The following is a 22,822-nucleotide window of genomic DNA, read 5'->3' on the forward strand; positions in this document are numbered from 1 at the left end:
TCCACAGTTCTACACCTCCCTGCATCTTCTCCCACAGCGGTCTGCTACCTTGTGCATGTTCTCCAGTCTGCCAGTGATCAAAAACTAACATTCGCCATTATCCGATCCTCCTACTCCCATATTCAAGACTTCTCTAGTACTGCACCAGTTCTCTGGAATGGACTACAAGGGAAAATTTTAAGTGTGCACTAAAAACACATTTCTTTAACCCCTTCAATGCTGAGCCTGATTTCACTTTCATAACCAGGTCAAATTTTACAATTCGGACCAGTGTCACTTAGAGATAATAACTCTGGAACGCTTCAACCAATCCCAGTGATTCTGAGATTTTCTTGTGACATTATTGTACTTCATGATAGTGGATTTGTTCAATACAATATGCATTCATGAAAATATTGGAAATTTATCTGAAATTGTGAAAAGTTTTAGCAATTTTAAAGCTTTTCATTCTTATGCCCTTAAACCAGAGAGTTACCGGTATATCACAGAGAACGGTTAGTAACATTTTCCACATGTCTACTTTACATCAGCACAATTTTTGAAACATAATTTTTTTTGTTAGGAAGTTAGAAGGGTTAAAAGTTGATCAGCAATTTCTAATTTTTACAACAAAATTTACAAAACCATTTTTTTAGGGACCGCATGAGTTATGAAGTGACTGAGAGGCCTGTATGATCAAAAATATACCTTTTCTAAAAACTGCACCCCTTGAAGTCCTCAAAACCACATTCAGTAAGTTTATTAGCCCTTCATGCATCACAGGAATTAAAGCAATGTGGAAAAAAAAATGAAAAATTACCTTTTTTTCCCCCCACAAAACTGTAATTTTAGCTCCAATTTTTTTGCATTATTACAAGGGTAACAGGATAAAATAGCCCACAAAATTGTTGAGTATGCAGGTACCCCATATGTGGGGGAAAACTACAGAGATAAGAAGGGAAGGAGCATTGTTTGACATTTTTAACTCCCAATTGGCTGGTATTTAGAGCGGATGCCATGTATTGTATTTTGGAAACTCAGCCTCTTGATGAACTTTAGATGTGTAGTGAGCCGTGAAGATTAACAAAAAACACGTTTTTCCCCACAAAATGTGTGTGTGTGTGTGTGTGTGTGTGTGTGTAAGGGGGGGGGGGGGGGGGTTTGGCCCCAATTTTTTTTCACAAGTGTAACAGGAGAAAATAAACCCCAAGAACTGTTGTGCAATTTATCCTGAGAAAGCAGGTACACGCATGTGGGGGAAAACTACTGTTTGGGTGCATGGCAAGTGTTGTGAATTCTGTTGTCGGGCTCCCTCCTGTGGTCATGAATGGTACTTCGGCTGGTTCTGTCCATGGACTTCCTCTGGTGGGTGTTTCTGAGTTTCCTTCCACAGGTGACGAGGTTAATTCGTTAGCTGTCTGATCTATTTAACTCCACTTAGATCTTTGCTCCTGGCCACCTGTCAATGTTCCAGTATTGGTCTAGTTCACTCCTGGATCGTTCTTGTGACCGGTCTTCCCAGCAGAAGCTAAGTTCCTGCTTGTTTTTCTTTGGTTTGCTATTTTTCTGTCCAGCTTGCTATTTTTATTGTTGTCTTGCTTGCTGGAAGCTCTGGGACGCAGAGGGAGCGCCTCAGCACCGTGAGTCGGTGCGGAGGGTCTTTTTGCGCCCTCTGCGTGGTCTTTTTGTAGGTTTTTGTGCTGACCGCAAAGCAACCTTTCTTATCCTCAGTCTGTTCAGTAAGTCGGGCCTCACTTTGCTAAATCTATTTCATCTCTGTGTTTGTATTTTCATCTTTACTCACAGTCATTATATGTGGGGGGCTGCCTTTTCCTTTGGGGAATTTCTCTGAGGCAAGGTAGGCTTTATTTTTCTATCTTCAGGGCTAGCTAGTTCCTTAGGCTGTGCCGAGTTGCATAGGGAGCGTTAGGAGCAATCCACGGCTATTTCTAGTGTGTGTGATAGGATTAGGGATTGCGGTCAGCAGAGTTCCCACGTCCCAGAGCTCGTCCTTTATTATCAGAAACTATCAGGTCATTCCGTGTGCTCTTAACCACCAGGTCCATTATTGTCCTGACCACCAGGTCATAACAGGCAAGGCTTGAAAGGGAAGGAGTGACCTTTTTTAGAACGCAGATTTTTATGGAATAGTTTGCGGGCATCATGTCGCGTTTGGAGAGCCCCTGATGTGCATAAACAGTGGAAACCCTCCACAAGTGACCCCATATTGGAATTGATCTAGTGTTTTTCGGGTATGTGAATTTCATAATGTGGTGGCACATGTGAGTAGTATAGAGAGCTTCAGGTTGATTCATGTGCTGCACAGCACTCTGACAGTATTCTGCCACATGAAGGGGCTGTGTTATTACAGCACTCTCAAATTGTCCTTTTTGAAACTTGGGAGGATTCCTATTACCCAGGACCCTTCATAATCTATTCCTTTTATATACATTCAAATCCCCTGGGGAGTCCCCCATTACAGGCTGATGAAATGCGTCCGGGAGGCTTTGTACGAGGACATTTTTAGAGGGATAGGTCACACTTGGGCATTGTCCTTGTCAGGACGGGAGATGCTGCATTGGACAAGACAGGGAACGTAGTTTTACCTGTCTGACTTTACTTCCCTTTTCTCCCTTTTTTAATTGAGCACTGGTTCACTTTATCACTTTAATGTCTGTATATCTCATTGTGAGGTATTGGCCTACCCATGTTTTAATCTTGAATATTTAGGCTATGTTCACACTTTGCGGATTCCACTGCGGATTTTTCCGCAGCAGAATTCCAAAATCCGCAGTGAAAACCCGTTGCGGTTCTTACTGCGGATTTATCGCGGTTTTTACTGCGTTTTCTTCTGCGGATTTTCATCTGCAGTTTTCTATTGGAGCAGGTGAAAATCCGCAGAAAAGAAGTGACATGCTGCGGAATGTAATCCGCAGCGTTTCCGCGCGGATTTTTCTGCAGCATGTGCACAGCGTTTTTTGTTTCCCATAGGTTTACATTGTAATGTAAACTCATGGGAAACTGCTGCGGATCCGCAGCGGTCAAATCCGCTGCGGATCCGCAGCAAAATCCGCAAAGTGTGAACATAGCCTAAAAGTGCAAGTCAGAGAAAAATGTTGTAGTCCTTGGATGAGTGGTAGACTCTGAAACATTCTTTCATACACAGACCAGGTTTATCGGGGCAGGTGTCACACTGATAAATGGTGTCCTTTTTTATCTCCTTTCTGTAACAGACTACACCTTTTTTGTGACCTTCCTTACTTTCCAGTTTGAGGGACCTCAATGGGGAAATGTTGCACTGGTTGCAACATTGGCACCTTCAGATCTAGAAGTACTGTGGCCCGCTTCTTCCTGACTGCCAAATATTAGGGCTTTCAGCACTACCTCCTGCAACTGAAGGAAGGTCCCCGTCTGGCCTTCACTTTGTGGTGGCACAAAAGTGTTCTAAAATGCCATCTATACGATGTGCACGGCCAGCTTCTGCACTGTAGGGCTGGAGGACTTGATCATAGAGATCAGTTCCCCCCATGTTCTTGTTCTACCCCAGGACACAGTCTGGATTGGTGACCTGTGTAGAGGAACCAAGTACAGCAGTGGCGTTTCTGCCATCACCATGTATGATGGTCAAAAAAAGGACATCCCTCTTGTCTTTGTACTTGACAACCAGCATGTTTGTTGCTACATTAGGCTCTGCTCTCACCCTTTCTGAGCAGCTGCCCAATTAGGCTATGTGCACACGTTCAGGATTTCTTGCAGAAATTTCCTGAGCAAAACAGGACTTTTCTGCAAGAAATCCGCATGCGTTTTTCTCTCGTTTTTACCGCGATTTTGGTGCGTTTTTTTGCAGATTTTTCCATAGGTTCCCAATGCAATAATATAGTGGGAAATCTGCAAAATTAATGAACATGCTGCGTTTTTTAATGCGAAGCGTTTTTTTTCGTGGAAAAAAACGCATCATGTGCACACAAATTGCGGAATGCATTCTAAATGATGGGATGCATAATGTATGCTTTTTTTCGTGTTTTTATAGCGAAAAAGCGCGAAAAATCTGCAACGTGTGCACACAAGCCTGAGTCTTAGGAAGGTCTCTCTGATTTTTGTGTACAGTACCGCACAATAATAGAAAAAACTTGTACCTATACCTTATTTATTGTCCCTAGTCTAAATTTTTTTTTTTTACTTCTTTTTTTTTTTTTTACTATTTACTATCGGACACTAACCCTGACTTCAGTAAAACTAAATACTGTTGTAGACACAGATTACTAAAGGTACCTTCACACTCAGCAACTTTACAATGAGAACGACAATGATCCGTGACGTTGCAGCGTCCTGGATAGCGATCTCGTTGTGTTTGACACGCAGCAGCGATCTGGATCCCGCTGTGCCATCGCTGGTCGGAGCTAGAAGGCCAGAACTTTATTTGGTCGTCAGGTCGGCGTGATTCGTCATGTTTGACAGCAAAAGCAACGATGCCAGCAATGTTTTACATGGAGCTAACAACCGGCGAGAACGATAAGTGAGTCGCCGTTACGTCACAGGATCGCTCCTGCATCGTTCTGGAGCTGCTGTGTTTGACGTCTCTACAGCGACCTAAACAGCGACGCTGCAGCGATCGGCTCGTTGTCTATATCGCTGCAGCGTCGCTGAGTGTGACGGTACCTTAAGGGACAAGTTTACTGTCCCTAATCTAGCCCTATCAACTAATCACATTTTTTTTTTATTCGATTTATGTTTCTCACACACACACACACACACACACTCTCTCTCTCTCTCTCTCACTCACTCACTCACACACACACACACACACACACACACACACACACACACACACACACACACACACACACTCACACACTCACACACTCACACACACACACTCACACACTCACACACACACACTCACACACACACACACACACACACACACTCTCTATCTCTCCTCTCTCTCTCTCACACACACACACTCTCTCTCTCTCACACACACACACACACACACTCTCTCTCACACTCTCTCACACATTCTCTCTCACACACACACACACACACACACACACAACAACCGGATGCCGGAGGCACAGATGTGGTGTAAGAAGGGGATTAAAAAAATAGAAAAAAAAAGTCTTGGCCAAAAGTTTGCACAGGTGCCAATAAGTAATGTGCATCTGATCAGCTGCTGTAGGACTGATACACTGAGTGGTGCAAAGGTCGGGTAAGAGAAAAAATAGATGGGGGGAGAAGTCCTGGAAAATGGCAAGCACTGGGGCTGATCAGTGATTTGTGTCACTGATAGTCGCTCGGGCGCTGCAGGACTCGTGCACAGAGTTGGTGCAATGGATGGGGGGAGGGTGGGGGAGATATAATGGACGGGTGGGGGGGTGGGGGTAAGTCCTGAAAGACAGCAAGCACAGGTGTCGATCAATGATTTGCATCACTAATTAGGACTCACAAAAAAGACCTGCCAAAAAAAACATGGGATCAAGTACTGATCAGCATTTGGTGGCAGGTGGGGTGAGGAAGGAGTTTGAGTGGGAGAGGAGGATTGGTGTACATTAGGAGAAAGCTGGGGACAAGAACAGGTCAGAAAAGATTGGTAACACCTTCTATCGTCTTCCAGGAACTGTTGCAACAGTGATGCCACAGGCATAATGTTTCTGTAGCACCACAAGTCCCAGCAAATCCGTAAGCAGAACAGCAGTGAACTGTTCTGCACATGTCTGGAGGCTAGAATGAGGAAGTGCAGAGTGGTCACTGAAAGTTCAGACTGCGTCTCTGCACTCTGGGGCGATCAGCGTCGTCTTCCGATCACACCGATCAGAGTTGGCCCTGGTGATGTCGTCCTTGCTAGGCTCCAGCCTTTGATCGGTGCTGTTACACCACCTATCGTAGCTGGACCTCAATATTTCAGGCAATTTTATTGTCTGAATCACTGAAATAGCTGTGATTTGCTGTTCAGGATTGAACAGCCAATCACAGCTATTGTAGTTGCGGGTGAGAGGGGAGGCTTTGGCCAATCCCCTGTGGCTACGAGTTCCAGTGTCCTGCTGTCAGAAACAGAAGACTTCTTCATGTGTTCACCGTGTCACGGTGATCGCATAAATAGCGTGACGTATATATACTGCATTGGTCGGGAAGTCCATCCCTACCATGACTTATATATACTTAAAATGTCATAAAGGGATTAAACTGACCTATCACCTCACTAAACTATTCTATGTTCTCCGTTCTTAACTCTTACTCAGAATCTGGTCCCTTTTATTTTGCTTTTCCTCACTATCCATGCACTATACTTCTAAAGGTGCCAGCTGATAATTGATTCATGCAGCGTTATTTGAAGACCTCCATTTATTATAATAATGACTCGACCATAAACTACGAGAACTTTTTACCTTTTGTGTCCCCCCTATTTCCTCATAGATTTCAAGCTTGCCAGAAGGCCTCTCATTTTTCTTGTTTGAATTGTTGAATAATGTAATTAGACCACAACGTTGTTGAGCAATTTGTCCTGAGTACACCGATACCCCTTATGTGGGGTAAACCACAGTTTGGGGTCATGGCAGAGCTTGGAAGGGAAGGAGTTCCGTTTGACTTTTTCAATGCAGAATTGGCCGGAATTGAGATCGGACGCCATGTCGCGTTTGGAGAGCCCCTGATGTGCCTAAACAGTGGAAACCCCCCACAAGTGACCCCATTTTGGAAACTAGACCCATTATGGAACTTATCTAGATGTGTGGTGAGCACTTTGAGCCATCAAGTGCTCCACAGAAATTTATAACGTAGAGCCGTGAAACTAAACAATCTTTTTTTTTTTCTCCACAAAAATGATATTTTTTTTTAGCCACTAATTTTTTATTTTCCCAAGGGTAACTGGAGAATTTGGACCCCAAAAGTTGTTGTCCAGTTTGTCCGGAGTACGCTGATACCCCATGTGTGGGGGAGACCAATGTTCGGGCACACATTGGGGCTCGGAAGGGAAGTAGTGACTTTTAAAATGCAGACTTTGATGGAATGGTCTGCAGGCGTCATATTGCATTTGCAGAGCTCCTGATGTATCTAAACTGTAGAAACCCCCCACAAATGACCCCATTTTGGAAACTAGACCCCCCCTAAGAGCTTATCTAGATGTGTGGTGAGCACTATGAACCCCCAACTGCTTCACAGAAGTTTATAATGTAGAGCCATGAAAATAAAAAATCATGTTTTCCACAAAAATTTTCACCCACAAACTTTTACTTTCACAAGGATAACAGGAGAAATTGGACCCCAAAATTTATTGGGCAATTTATCCTGAGTACGCTGATAGCCTATATGTGAAGGGGGGGGGGGACCACTCTTTGGGCGCATGGCAGAGCTTGGAAGGGAAGGAGCGCCGTTTTGGAATGCAGACTTTGATAGAATTGTCTGTGGGCGTTATGTTGCGTTTGCAGAGCCCCTGATGTATCTAAAAAGTAGAAACCCCCTACAAGTAACCCCATTTTGGAAACTAGACCCCCCAAGAAACTTATCTAGATGTGTGGTGAGCATTTTCAACGCCCAAATGCTTCACAGAAGTTTGACGCAGAGCCGTGAAAATAAAAAATCTTTCTTTTTTCCACAAAAATGATTTTTTAGCCCCCAATTATTTTTATTTTTGCAAGGGTTACAGGAGAAACTGGACCCCAAAAGTTGTTGTCCAACTAGTACTTAGTACGCTGATGCCCCATATGTGGGGGTAAACCACTGTTTGGATGCACTGCAGAGCTCAGAAGGGAGAGAGCACCATTTGACTTTTTGAGTGCAAAATTGGCTGTCTCGTTTGGAGACCCCCTGATGTACCTAAACAGTTGAAACCCCCCCAAGTCTAACTCCAACCCTAACCCCAACACACCCCTAATCCCAACCCTATATATAACCCTAATCAAAACCCTAAACCCAACACACCCCTAATCCTAATCTCAACCCTATCCTCAAACCTAACCCTAATCCCAATACACCCCTAATCCCAACCCTAACCTTAACTCTAATCCCAAACCTAACCCTAATCCCAACCGTAACCTTAATCCCGACTCTAACCATAACTTTAGCCCCAACCCTAACTTTCGCCCCAACTCTAACCCTAACTTTCGCCCCAACCCTAACCCTAACTTTAGCCCCAACCCTAACTTTAGCCCCAACCCTAACTTTAGCCCCAACCCTAACTTTAGCCCCAACCCTAACTTTAGCCCTAACCCTAACTTTAGCCCCAACCCTAGCCCTAACCCTAATTGGAAAATGGAAATACATACTTTTTTATTTTTATTTTTTCCTAACGAAGGGGGTGATAAAGGGAGGAGTTATTTACTATTTTTTTATTTTGATCACTGTGATAGGATCTCACAGTGACCAAAATAAAACAAAAGGAAGAATCTTCCTCTGCCAGCCGGCAGATCACGGCGGGCGCACTGCACATGCGCCCGCCATTTTCTTCCCAGAGGAAGATGCCAGCGGCCAGGAGAAGAAGCAGGAGGACCCAGGGACAACAGTAAGTATAACAGGGTCCCCGATCCCCTCATTTCTCTGTCCTCTGATGTGCGATCACATCAGAGGACAGAAGAGCACACCGTTTGTTTTTGGTTTTTTTGCGGTCACCGGTAAACTTATTTACAGGCGATGACAAAACGGGGGTCGGTAAAAACCGACCCCGATCATGTTCTTTGGGGTCTCGGCTACCCCCGGCAGCCGAGACCCCAAAGATCTTCCGCATGTCGGCCAGAGGGCTCACTGCGCATGCGTCCGCCATTTTTCCCGGAAGAAGATGGCGGCGCCCATGGGGGAGATAGGTGATTATCGGGGGGCGATCAGGGACCCCATTTCTCTGTCCTCTGATGTGCGATCACATCGGAGGACAGAGAAATTAAATGGCAAATCACTTTTTTTTTTTGCGACCACCGGTAAACGGTTAATTAATGGCGATCGCAACTTGGGGATCGGTAAAAAACGACCCGAATCATGTTCTCTGGGATCTCGGCTACCCCCGGCAACCGAGACCCCAGAGAAAATCCGACGCTGGGGGGCGCTATACCCTTTTTCCACAGCGCCGTAGATTAACGACGCTGTGGTTTAAGTACCCTTAACTGCCGTTGTTAAAAGGCGTATCGGCGGTCGTTAAGGGGATAAAATTGACAATTTTCTAAAAAATGAAATAATCTTATGACCATTATGATGGTGGGAAGGTGAAATGGATTGATGGCTTTTGTGATGGGAGTGATGCAAATTATTAGATACTACAAATTTGAAAACTGTGTTAAAGTGAACTTTTAACCTTTGTGTAGTTTTATGAAGCACTTTCAGAAGGGTTTTTTCACTCTAAATGTATGAACATAAGCCTCCACAACAATTCTTTATACCTTTTATGATGAGTGGAACAGTCCTGAAAATGTTTCATTATTTTACAGTCCACTTGGTGTCACTCTACAACAAAGATGGAAGAGCATAGCCTGGATGTCTTTTCAAACAGACGAGCAAGTGCTAGAACATTAAGCCCTTTGTTCCTTCAAATTCTATATTTATGCAGAAAATTTATTTAGCAACCATCCAGGAAGGATTGTGCAGAGATCCTAAAAAATAAGACCACTGCTGGTCATTGAATTTCTTTTTTTTTTTTAACGGCAGCAATTTGGTATACATGTTTGTCTGTACTGTTCCCATGTGAATTTTTCCAATATTCTATTGTTGTCACCAATTTAACTGAAGCATATGAGAACTATACTTGGAGAACTTCAGGATGTACTCTGACAGTCTAGCCCGCCATTTCAAGCTAATTATAGTTTGGATTATGTCCAAGCCTGGCTTCGGTAACAAGATCATTCAAATATAACCTCTCCAGGTCATAAGAATTTGTTTCAGACAGACTACCAAAGCCAATTGTTTTTTTATTTTTTTTTTAAATAACCATTGATAAGTAGACAGAAAAATAGTGACATTTGTTTGCTTTCAAAGGAAATCCTTCAATGGAATCAACCTCATCCATTCCCCCCAACCACATATATGGGCAGTCAGGTAATTGAATCATAAATCCATCATTACCTTTTATATCATACATATTCAATTGTGAGACTATCACAAGAGAAAAAAAGTGAAGAAAAATAGAATAATATTAAAAGTACAATATTTATTTAACAATAATTAAAATGGTACATAAAAATACACCAAAATTGATGTCGAGAAAGACAGGGGGGGTTGGTAAACAAGACAAAAACAAGGGGAGACGGGTCTGCACAAAACCACCAAAAGTTAACACTGTAGATATAACTAAAATATCACATGTGGATTGATTGCTAGTGATATACCCGCATATAAGGTAAGGCACACAGAGCTCATGGGTGCATACCTCCGTAAAGTTGGCCTAAAATTGGGAGACAAGGAGTATCTCTTACTGGGAAAAAAATGCTATGGCAGGGTATACATCTAAAGCCAGTAGTGCAATTCTGCTAACAAACTGGGAAATAAAACCCATTACAGGTGGCCTGAGGAAGCAATAAATTCCAATCAGAGAAACATCTCCCATAGATGGTCAGTTACCTGAGGTATAGATGACAGTGCAAGTGGTGCCTGATGCAGGTGGTCAGGAGCAGCCCGGTTCCCCAGCGCCCCGACAAGCGCTGTTTCGCCGTGGCTTCTTCAAATAGGGGGCGAGGACAAGTTTGAAAGGCATTACAGGGGTTTTAATAGACAGTGCAGTGTGACGCCGGATCCGGAGGTGTGCCCAAAGAACTTCGTAACCGCGCGCGCATTAGACAGTGCCGTCCCACCTTACCAAAGGGACTTCCGGGATTGCGCACCGTGACACGCAGTGGAACGCACTGCGGTCACGTAGGTCGGCGCGACCCGGAAGTCAGAGGGGGTATGCGGACACTGCGCGTGCGCGGTACAGCCTCCGGCACACACGGAACACAGCGGGAAGGGATCTGGCTAGAGCCTGCGCACTAAGATCCTCTGAGCAGGCAAAAAAAGGGGAAGGACATGCGCACTAGAGTCCTGTACGTAGTTGGGGAAAATGCCTCAGGCACACACGGGACACAGCAGGGAGGGGTCTAACTAGAGCCTATGCTCTGAAATCCTCAGAGCAGGCAGAAAAAGGGACATGCGCACTGGAGTCCTAAGCGCAATTGGAAAGAATACCCATGCTAGCAGTAATGTATACCGAATATGCCTAGAGACATAAGGAAAAGGGGGAGGGAAGAAAGTGAGCATATAGAGACAAGAATATGCGTGTAAGAAATGAAAATGAGGGATGAAAATGCTAATGAATGGGGGACATGGTGAGAAATATACCCGCGAAAAGGGACAGATACATGGGTGTAATCTAAGCATGCCACGGTGATGGCCTCATATATTTGGGGAAGGGCAGAAATATGCATGCTATATATTATGTGTAGTTAAGGTGATATTTATAAAGGATATACAATGTATATACAAGGGGAAAAAACATGTATATGGATGTTATATAAATGTGCCTCAGTGATGGCATCGTATATTGAGGAAAAAACAATTATATGCATAATATATATTATGTGAAATTAACGCACAAATATAATACTAGGGGGATGTGTTATATTAAGAAATGGAAGTGCATGGGAAATGGAGAAATAATGAGTAAAAAATGGTCCCTACGGGGAATATGCAGTGAATACACACATACTCATTGTTGGTATAGGGAATGGAAAGTAATAAATAAATAAAAAGGGTCCCTAAAGAGAGAATATGCAGTACATACACACATATTCATGACATCAATATATAGTCCATAAATTAAAGGTATAATCTTCCTGCTTTTGCTGTGTTGTTGCAGTGCCTGCGGTGCACAGAAGACGTGAAGACATACAGAAGGTCAACTTCCAGATTGAATGCCTGCCGGAATCCATGAAGACCATGAGAAGACAGAAGACCGAAGACGTCGGACACAACCAACGGAAACTGCACAATGCATAATGTAAGTCTAGGAATAAAAATGTTATAATTAATATATATACTAAAGGTACTTAAAACCAGGAAGGAAAAAATGGGGACATTAAAAAACAAGAGAAGAAAAAAACCTTAAAAACTGGTCCCAAAAATTTATAGGGAGATGTAGTTACAAAAAAGAATTGAAACCAAAGCTTTCATTGAGGCCACGTGGGGTGATTGTGCCAAGCCGATAAATCCATTTGCTCTCCAGTTGAGCCAAAGACTTGGCCAGATCACCGCCACGTGTCCCCATACAGACCTGGTCAATAGCTTTAAACAGGAGTCCTTTGGAGTCACAGTTATGTTTACTTTTGAAATGGCGTGGCAGAGTCTTTAAAAGTGACAGATCATGGATATTTTTGGCTTTTTCGATGTCCCTAATGTGTTCTCGTACTCGGAGTTTGACTTCCCGGGTGGTCATGCCGATGTATATTAAGCCACAAGGGCATGTGGCATGATATATGACCCCCTGTGATGAGCATGTAAGATGTTTGCGGATGTCCCAGGTCCTAGTTCCCTCGGCGTCTGTGAAGCCAAAGGTTTTTTTCATATTAAGGCACGCTTTGCAAATCCCACAGGGAAAGAACCCTTGTTGCAAGGGTTTTTTAACGGTTTCCAAAGTGGGATCATAGTGGCTATGTACCAATAAGTCCCTCAGATTCCTGCTTCTTCTTGCCACCATTGATGGTCCTGAGGGAAGGATTTTTTGTAGAGTTGGGTCCGTCATCAAGATGTTCCAATGCTTCTTGAAAATAAGTTTAATCTCATTCCAACGATTATTATATGTGGAAATGAATCTTATTTGATCATTATTTTCTTTTGCCTTATATCGGGTAGAATATAGTAGGCTATCTCTAGGAGTATTTTTTGCCCTTCTATAGCCTTTGCGGATGTTCCTCTTACTATATCCTCGATGCATGAACCTTTTTGTAAGGTCGACGGCCTGTTTTTCGAAATCCGAATCTTCAGAGCAAATGCGTCTTGCCCTTAAGAATTGTCCTACCGGTATTCCCTTAATGATTGTAGGTAAGTGGGAAGAGGTAGCATGGAGGAGGGAGTTAGTTGATGTGGGTTTCCTATAGAGGTCAGTACATATCATGCCGTTAGACACCTTGATTTTTATGTCCAAAAATTCCAGTTCTAAGCCACATTTGTAAGTCAGAAAAATATTACGATTATTATTATTTAGTTTAGACATTAATTTGTGAAGATCCTGGGATGTTCCCTCCCAGATGAACCATACATCATCGATGTATCTCATCCACCCTTGGACCTTCTGTATTTCTGGAATGGTGTCCCCTTGAAAGATGTCCCTTTCCCAGGCTCCTAAAAACAGATTGGCATATGAGGGGGCACAAGAGGCCCCCATAGCCGTACCCTGGGTCTGCAAGTAGGTATGTTTATTAAACGTAAAGATGTTATGTGTTAAGACAAATTCAAGTAGGGTCAGGATGAGGGGAATGATGTTTTTATCCAAGTCACTGCTTCGAAGGTACCATGCAACTGCTTCAAGGCCATCCCTGTGTCTAATTGAGGTGTATAGAGCCTCCACATCGGCAGTAACCATCAGCATATTATTGTCCAGAGACAAGTTGTTAAGTCTCTGGAGAGCCGATGTGGTGTCCTGAATATAAGATGGTAATGCTGGTACCAACGGTTTGAGAAAAAAGTCCACAAAATCCGAGATCACCTCACATAGACCTCCGTTCCCGGAGATGATGGGTCTTCCCGGGGGATCGGAGGGGTCCTTATGAAGTTTAGGGATCAGGTATAAAGTTGGGAGCTTTGGATGTAATTTTTGAATGGTCTCAACCATTTTTTTGGTAATAATTCCTTGCTCAAAAGCTTGTTCTATGATCAGTAATAAGTCCGCCTGATATTTCTGAAGAGGATTATATGGTAATTTTTGATAGCAATGAGGTGCATTAAGTAGTTTGTAAGCTTGCTTCTCGTACATACTTACTGGCCATATCACTAAGTTACCCCCTTTGTCAGCTGGTTTAAAGACTACGTCTTTTAAAGACTGCAGATGGACTAGGGCCTGTTTTTCCTCTTTATTCAAATTGGAGGACCACATGGGTTTTTCAGATAAAGCTTCAATCTCGGCCGTGATGACTTTTGTGAATACATCGATAGCGGGACAGGTATGAATGGGAGGGAATTTTCGTGATTTATTGAATAGACCATGAGGGAATCGGCTTACCTGAGCTAATGCATTTTCCTCGAGGAGTTCTTCAAGATTCCTTAGCGTTTCCCCTTCATGTTTGAAGCTTTATCTGAAAAACCCATGTGGTCCTCCAATTTGAATAAAGAGGAAAAACAGGCCCTAGTCCATCTGCAGTCTTTAAAAGACGTAGTCTTTAAACCAGCTGACAAAGGGGGTAACTTAGTGATATGGCCAGTAAGTATGTACGAGAAGCAAGCTTACAAACTACTTAATGCACCTCATTGCTATCAAAAATTACCATATAATCCTCTTCAGAAATATCAGGCGGACTTATTACTGATCATAGAACAAGCTTTTGAGCAAGGAATTATTACCAAAAAAATGGTTGAGACCATTCAAAAATTACATCCAAAGCTCCCAACTTTATACCTGATCCCTAAACTTCATAAGGACCCCTCCGATCCCCCGGGAAGACCCATCATCTCCGGGAACGGAGGTCTATGTGAGGTGATCTCGGATTTTGTGGACTTTTTTCTCAAACCGTTGGTACCAGCATTACCATCTTATATTCAGGACACCACATCGGCTCTCCAGAGACTTAACAACTTGTCTCTGGACAATAATATGCTGATGGTTACTGCCGATGTGGAGGCTCTATACACCTCAATTAGACACAGGGATGGCCTTGAAGCAGTTGCATGGTACCTTCGAAGCAGTGACTTGGATAAAAACATCATTCCCCTCATCCTGACCCTACTTGAATTTGTCTTAACACATAACATCTTTACGTTTAATAAACATACCTACTTGCAGACCCAGGGTACGGCTATGGGGGCCTCTTGTGCCCCCTCATATGCCAATCTGTTTTTAGGAGCCTGGGAAAGGGACATCTTTCAAGGGGACACCATTCCAGAAATACAGAAGGTCCAAGGGTGGATGAGATACATCGATGATGTATGGTTCATCTGGGAGGGAACATCCCAGGATCTTCACAAATTAATGTCTAAACTAAATAATAATAATCGTAATATTTTTCTGACTTACAAATGTGGCTTAGAACTGGAATTTTTGGACATAAAAATCAAGGTGTCTAACGGCATGATATGTACTGACCTCTATAGGAAACCCACATCAACTAACTCCCTCCTCCATGCTACCTCTTCCCACTTACCTACAATCATTAAGGGAATACCGGTAGGACAATTCTTAAGGGCAAGACGCATTTGCTCTGAAGATTCGGATTTCGAAAAACAGGCCGTCGACCTTACAAAAAGGTTCATGCATCGAGGATATAGTAAGAGGAACATCCGCAAAGGCTATAGAAGGGCAAAAAATACTCCTAGAGATAGCCTACTATATTCTACCCGATATAAGGCAAAAGAAAATAATGATCAAATAAGATTCATTTCCACATATAATAATCGTTGGAATGAGATTAAACTTATTTTCAAGAAGCATTGGAACATCTTGATGACGGACCCAACTCTACAAAAAATCCTTCCCTCAGGACCATCAATGGTGGCAAGAAGAAGCAGGAATCTGAGGGACTTATTGGTACATAGCCACTATGATCCCACTTTGGAAACCGTTAAAAAACCCTTGCAACAAGGGTTCTTTCCCTGTGGGATTTGCAAAGCGTGCCTTAATATGAAAAAAACCTTTGGCTTCACAGACGCCGAGGGAACTAGGACCTGGGATATCCGCAAACATCTTACATGCTCATCACAGGGGGTCATATATCATGCCACATGCCCTTGTGGCTTAATATACATCGGCATGACCACCCGGGAAGTCAAACTCCGAGTACGAGAACACATTAGGGACATCGAAAAAGCCAAAAATATCCATGATCTGTCACTTTTAAAGACTCTGCCACGCCATTTCAAAAGTAAACATAACTGTGACTCCAAAGGACTCCTGTTTAAAGCTATTGACCAGGTCTGTATGGGGACACGTGGCGGTGATCTGGCCAAGTCTTTGGCTCAACTGGAGAGCAAATGGATTTATCGGCTTGGCACAATCACCCCACGTGGCCTCAATGAAAGCTTTGGTTTCAATTCTTTTTTGTAACTACATCTCCCTATAAATTTTTGGGACCAGTTTTTAAGGTTTTTTTCTTCTCTTGTTTTTTAATGTCCCCATTTTTTCCTTCCTGGTTTTAAGTACCTTTAGTATATATATTAATTATAACATTTTTATTCCTAGACTTACATTATGCATTGTGCAGTTTCCGTTGGTTGTGTCCGACGTCTTCGGTCTTCTGTCTTCTCATGGTCTTCATGGATTCCGGCAGGCATTCAATCTGGAAGTTGACCTTCTGTATGTCTTCACGTCTTCTGTGCACCGCAGGCACTGCAACAACACAGCAAAAGCAGGAAGATTATACCTTTAATTTATGGACTATATATTGATGTCATGAATATGTGTGTATGTACTGCATATTCTCTCTTTAGGGACCCTTTTTATTTATTTATTACTTTCCATTCCCTATACCAACAATGAGTATGTGTGTATTCACTGCATATTCCCCGTAGGGACCATTTTTTACTCATTATTTCTCCATTTCCCATGCACTTCCATTTCTTAATATAACACATCCCCCTAGTATTATATTTGTGCGTTAATTTCACATACCGTAATATATATTATGCATATAATTGTTTTTTCCTCAATATACGATGCCATCACTGAGGCACATTTATATAACATCCATATACATGTTTTTTCCCCTTGTATATACATTGTATATCCTTTATAAATATCACCTTAACTACACATAATATATAGCATGCATATTTCTGCCCTTCCCCAAATATATGAGGCCATCACCGTGGCATGCTTAGATTACACCCATGTATCTGTCCCTTTTCACGGGTATATTTCTCACCATGTCCCCCATTCATTAGCATTTTCATCCCTCATTTTCATTTCTTACACGCATATTCTTGTCTCTATATGCTCACTTTCTTCCCTCCCCCTTTTCCTTATGTCTCTAGGCATATTCGGTATACATTACTGCTAGCATGGGTATTCTTTCCAATTGCGCTTAGGACTCCAGTGCGCATGTCCCTTTTTCTGCCTGCTCTGAGGATTTCAGAGCATAGGCTCTAGTTAGACCCCTCCCTGCTGTGTCCCGTGTGTGCCTGAGGCATTTTCCCCAACTACGTACAGGACTCTAGTGCGCATGTCCTTCCCCTTTTTTTGCCTGCTCAGAGGATCTTAGTGCGCAGGCTCTAGCCAGATCCCTTCCCGCTGTGTTCCGTGTGTGCCGGAGGCTGTACCGCGCACGCGCAGTGTCCGCATACCCCCTCTGACTTCCGGGTCGCGCCGACCTACGTGACCGCAGTGCGTTCCACTGCGTGTCACGGTGCGCAATCCCGGAAGTCCCTTTGGTAAGGTGGGACGGCACTGTCTAATGCGCGCGCGGTTACGAAGTTCTTTGGGCACACCTCCGGATCCGGCGTCACACTGCACTGTCTATTAAAACCCCTGTAATGCCTTTCAAACTTGTCCTCGCCCCCTATTTGAAGAAGCCACGGCGAAACAGCGCTTGTCGGGGCGCTGGGGAACCGGGCTGCTCCTGACCACCTGCATCAGGCACCACTTGCACTGTCATCTATACCTCAGGTAACTGACCATCTATGGGAGATGTTTCTCTGATTGGAATTTATTGCTTCCTCAGGCCACCTGTAATGGGTTTTATTTCCCAGTTTGTTAGCAGAATTGCACTACTGGCTTTAGATGTATACCCTGCCATAGCATTTTTTTCCCAGTAAGAGATACTCCTTGTCTCCCAATTTTAGGCCAACTTTACGGAGGTATGCACCCATGAGCTCTGTGTGCCTTACCTTATATGCGGGTATATCACTAGCAATCAATCCACATGTGATATTTTAGTTATATCTACAGTGTTAACTTTTGGTGGTTTTGTGCAGACCCGTCTCCCCTTGTTTTTGTCTTGTTTACCAACCCCCCCTGTCTTTCTCGACATCAATTTTGGTGTATTTTTATGTACCATTTTAATTATTGTTAAATAAATATTGTACTTTTAATATTATTCTATTTTTCTTCACTTTTTTTCTCTTGTGATAGTCTCACAATTGAATATGTATGTTATTGATTCTCTGAAGTGATTTCAGCCTGCCTGATTTAGGACTATGGGAATAATTACCTTTTATATATACTATCTGTTGCTGCATTCCCAAGTACATGAGCCACTATCTTTCCAAGTTACTTTATCTCCCAGCCTCAGTCTTCTTCGCATAATTGAAAGCTCACATGCGAAGACAGGCAAGGAATTCAGACGGAGAGCTATCGATCAAGCTAAAGAGGTTGGTGCTAGGCAGGGCAACAACCTTGGGTAGGCAGAGGTGTGTTAGGTGCTCAATCTTGTCCAGAGGGTTTAACGGTTCATTTGCTTATGAATGAAAATGCGAATTACTCTGAAATGCAGCAACAGGTAAAAGGTATAAAGGTGTTGATGGATTTACATTTCAAATACCTGCATATTTGGTTAGTGGAGAGACTGGTGTTGATCTTGCTGATAATTCTTTTTAATCTATTTTTAAGTGTCCTAAACATCAGAGTGCACAAGAGACAAATCTAGCATGCCAAAACCGCAGCAAAAAAAAAATGCAAGAAAAACCAAGGAAAACATTTTTTTTTTTTTTTTTTCATTCAGCTTCTATCCTGCCAAGAGATCAGGTTTTGCCGCAGGAAAAAGGCCTGGTGTGAACTTAGGCTGCTTTCACACATCATTTTTTTTTTTGTCGTCCGGCACAATCCGGCGAATGTTGAAAAATAACGGATCTGTCAGAAAATGTGAAAAACTGATGCGACGGATCCATTTTTTTGTTGTATCCGAGTTTCTGGATCTGCTGGCTATTTTGCATTCTGGCGAAGAGAGAGAATGCATGGTTTCTTTAAAAAAAAAAAAAATGAACCGTTGCCGGATTCCATCATTTGACCTCATGTTTCACCAGTATTTCGCCGGATCCGTCGCTGTGTGTTTTTTTTCGACGGACCAAAAAACGTTCCCATGTCTGTTTTCTCTGGCCGCCGGAAAACGGATTTTCGATGGATCCGGCAAAAAATGGATGAAACGTGAGGCCATCCGGCACTAATACAGGTCTATGAGAAAAACCGGATCCGGCGGCAACTTTTGCCTTATCCTTTTTTTCAAAACTCGCTGCATTGTGCCTGACAGCAAAAAAAACTGATGTGTGAAAGCAACCTTACCCTAAGGGTGCTTTCACACTGCATACAGGGACCCATTCAGTGGCTCTGTCGGGGCTTACGTCCGAACCCCATGCAAATCAGGATTTGGGTGTATGCGCCGATGGGGCTGTATATGATTATGATACTGATAGACTGAACGTGCTGATGTTCATCATTTTCAGGCACGTACTCCTACTGGAGGTGAACCCTTAAACATACTAGACTGCGTCTGGGTGTCTGTCTCCAAGAGGCGCTCACGCCAGAAAATGATGAACGTCAGAACGTGCGCGGGCTGCCACGTTATAACCTGTGGGAAAGCAGTACGTATAAATAAGATGGGGTATTTAGGTAATACTGTTTTGATGAGAAAAAAAAAAAAACTTAAAAGCTTTCCCACATTGTGTTTTCTTTTTTGCCTTGGGTGAGACAGGTTACCATACAATATATGTATTTTTATGTTTAAACTCATATACGTATACATACAAAGTCAGCTCATGATTTTACATTTTGTTTTCCAGGTTTCTGGTAGACTTGGACTGAATGAATAGCAGCTTTGTTTCTGGCCATCCTGATAGTGAAGTGTGACATGGAGAATACAGACAATGTCAATGGAAATCTTTATGGTATTGTAACCTCTTTTATTTGCTCTATCAAAGGGATTTTCCGGGTTCCATATAAATTTCTGCCGACTGTGACTTCAGATGGCTGAATCTTGCCAAAAAATAAAATCTCATTTATTTATTTTTGCTAAACTTAGTCCAGATAAGTGAAAGTAATAACAAAAATATGTACCGTATATACTCGAATATAAGCCGAGACCTCTAAGTTTGCATTAAAAAGAAACTGGGAAAACTTAATGACTCGAGTATAAGCCTAGGGTGGGAAATGCAGCAGCTACCGGTAAATGTCAAAAATAAAAATAGATACCAATAAAATTAAAATTGAGACATCAGTAAGTTGTGTCTTTGAATATCCATATTGAATCAGGAGCCCCATATAATGCTCCATACAGTTCATGATGGGCACCATAAGATGCTCCATAGAAAATGTGCCCCAATATAATGCTGCACAAAGGTTGATTGTGGCCCCATAAGATGCAGTTTATGCTGATATGATTAATCGTACTGTATATCTGCTGCTGCAATTTAAAAAAAAAACAAAAAACATTCTCGCCGCTGCTCTTCAGCGTCCCGTCTCTCTGCAGAGACTGTTCCAGCAGAGGGCACACACTAACACGTCATCGCGCCCTCTGACCTGAACGTCACAGCCAGAGGACGCGGTAGACGGAGCCTTGCGGTGGAACGGGGACAGGCGAATATCGGAATGCTCACCCTCCCCGTTATACTCGCCTGTTCCCTGCTTCTCAGTGACAGATGGTCTCCGGGCGCCGGCAGCTTCTTCCAGTTTTGAGTGGTCACTGGTACCGCTCATTAAAGTAATGAACATGCGCTCCACCCATATGGGAGTGGAGTCGCGTCCATATTCATTATTTAATGAGCGGTACCACGTGATCGCTCAACACTGGAAGAAGCTGCCGGAGACCATCTGTCACTGAGAAGCAGGGACCGCGCCAGGAGCAGGTGACTATGATGTAACAGCTGCCGCTCCTTCTCCCCCACGACGCCTGGGACAGTGACTCGAGTATAAGCCGAGAGGGGCACTTTCAGCCTAAAAAAAAATCTCATCTTCTACTTGAGTATATACGGTAAATAAACAAAACAAAACTGTATACTCGCCTGTTATAACACTTCTGTGTCAGCAGTCCCCTGGATTACTGCCAGTCTCACATGTAATTGCCTCAGGATTGCCAGGAGAGGCGAGTATACTTTCCATTTATTTATTTGCTTTTTTCCTCAGGGAATACACCCCCAAATCATACACACATCTGCATTTCTTTGAGCAGATCTCCTTGTGGCTTTTTCTGGAGATCTTCCACAATATATCCTATACGTTGTGGCTAGAGTTGAGCGAATTTTTCAAAATTCGGTTCCAATTATGATCGGCCAATATTGCAAAAACCATATTCACCGCCGAACACTGCCAAATGTCATTGGAGTCAGGGGGAGTAGAAATGAGCGAATATGTTCGGAACCGATCAATATGGCGCGAATATGGCAAATTCAGATTTGGTGACCGATTCCGAACATATTCTAGTTGTGACCCTTCCCTATGAATGATTCCGCTGCTCACTTCCATTAACTTATCGACTGGTCAGATTGTGTAGGTGGGACAGACAAGGGAACAGGAATAATAATTATTTCAATTTATGGAGGGCATGGGATGGCCATAAGGGGACCAAGCACAGAAGTTTAGGGGGATTAACCCTTACCTCCTATCCATTCTTATGCATGGGAGATGCACTATAGCTGAACACACATGCTGGATGTATGAGGTAACCCTGGTACACACAGAGGAAATATCATTTTATGACCTAGAGGCAGGGGGCACACGCTCGTTAAAGTATGAGAATGTACAGGGTACTTGTTTGTCTCCATCAGTCTAAGTTGATTGGCAAAGGAGCAGCTCCTGCTAATTAGCTGCTTCTCACTATAGGTTAAACTGCTGATGGAGCTGTGCACCGACTTTTAGAGGGTTACCTGAATGTCATAGGAGATATTTCTTGTGCCACCTATGCAGACCTCATCTTTTTTTGTCATATCTCCAACTTAGCTGGTACATTAGGATACATAAATCTCATGTTAACCACTCCCCTGCTTCTTCCTGCCTCCTCATCAGTGACAATGCTGCTGTGTGGTGAGGGCTGCATTTCAGATTTTTTTTTTTAATTCTGACGAAAATCAGAATCTTGGAGCAGGCAAATTAATTTGATTAATCGCCAAACAATATCTGACGGTGTGCACTTTTTACCTTCTCTCAACTTTCTGGTAGGCACACAGCAGCAAATATGCAAATACGTATGGTCACGTGATGACTAATCACACTGGCAAAAGAGCGAAATTCTGACATTGTGCATATTACAAACTGCCTCATTATACGGAATCATCAACCAGAGGCTCTGTCTGAATCACGTATTTCAGAGATTTACACGGAAATCCTGATGTAAGCGCTCATCGCAGAGCGCAGGATAAATATGCGCTGAGTCTTACTGCGATCTTTGGGAGGCAGAATGAAAAAATCAACATCATATGAAGAATTGGTTTTATTTATTTTTTTTTTTTAAACTATTCTTTGTGCGGTATAAGTGATTAGGGGACTTTATTCTTCGGGTTGGTGTGATTACAGCGATACCAGATTTATATCGGGTTTTTATGTTTGGCTGCTGTAACACACTAAAAGATGGGGGGGTTTTTTGCAAAAACTGCATCACCACATTTTGAGAGCTATAATATTTTTATATTTCAGCTGACAGAGTCATGGTATGGCTTGTTTTTTGAGGGACGAGCTGACGTTTTTATTGGTACCATTTTTGGGCACATGACATTTTTTGATTGCTTTCTATTCTGATTCTTGGGAGACAGAATGAACAAAAACCAGCAA

The 22,822-nt window shown here is 42.9% G+C and overlaps 1 protein-coding gene across 4 annotated transcripts in view; it reads left to right on the forward strand.

Annotated features, from left to right (window-relative positions):
- Positions 1-22,822, forward strand: part of KANK1 (KN motif and ankyrin repeat domains 1) — a 421,162-nt gene that overhangs the window by 256,135 nt on the left and 142,205 nt on the right. For all 4 annotated transcript variants that reach the window (XM_069763873.1, XM_069763865.1, XM_069763889.1 and 1 more), the window contains one exon: positions 19,843-19,947. In XM_069763873.1, the coding sequence (XP_069619974.1) occupies positions 19,911-19,947 (37 nt within the window). In that variant the 5' untranslated portion in view covers positions 19,843-19,910. The remainder of the gene's footprint in view (positions 1-19,842; positions 19,948-22,822) is intronic.

This window comes from Ranitomeya imitator, chromosome 1 (assembly GCF_032444005.1).
Source record: "Ranitomeya imitator isolate aRanImi1 chromosome 1, aRanImi1.pri, whole genome shotgun sequence".
Lineage (NCBI taxonomy): Eukaryota > Metazoa > Chordata > Amphibia > Anura > Dendrobatidae > Ranitomeya > Ranitomeya imitator.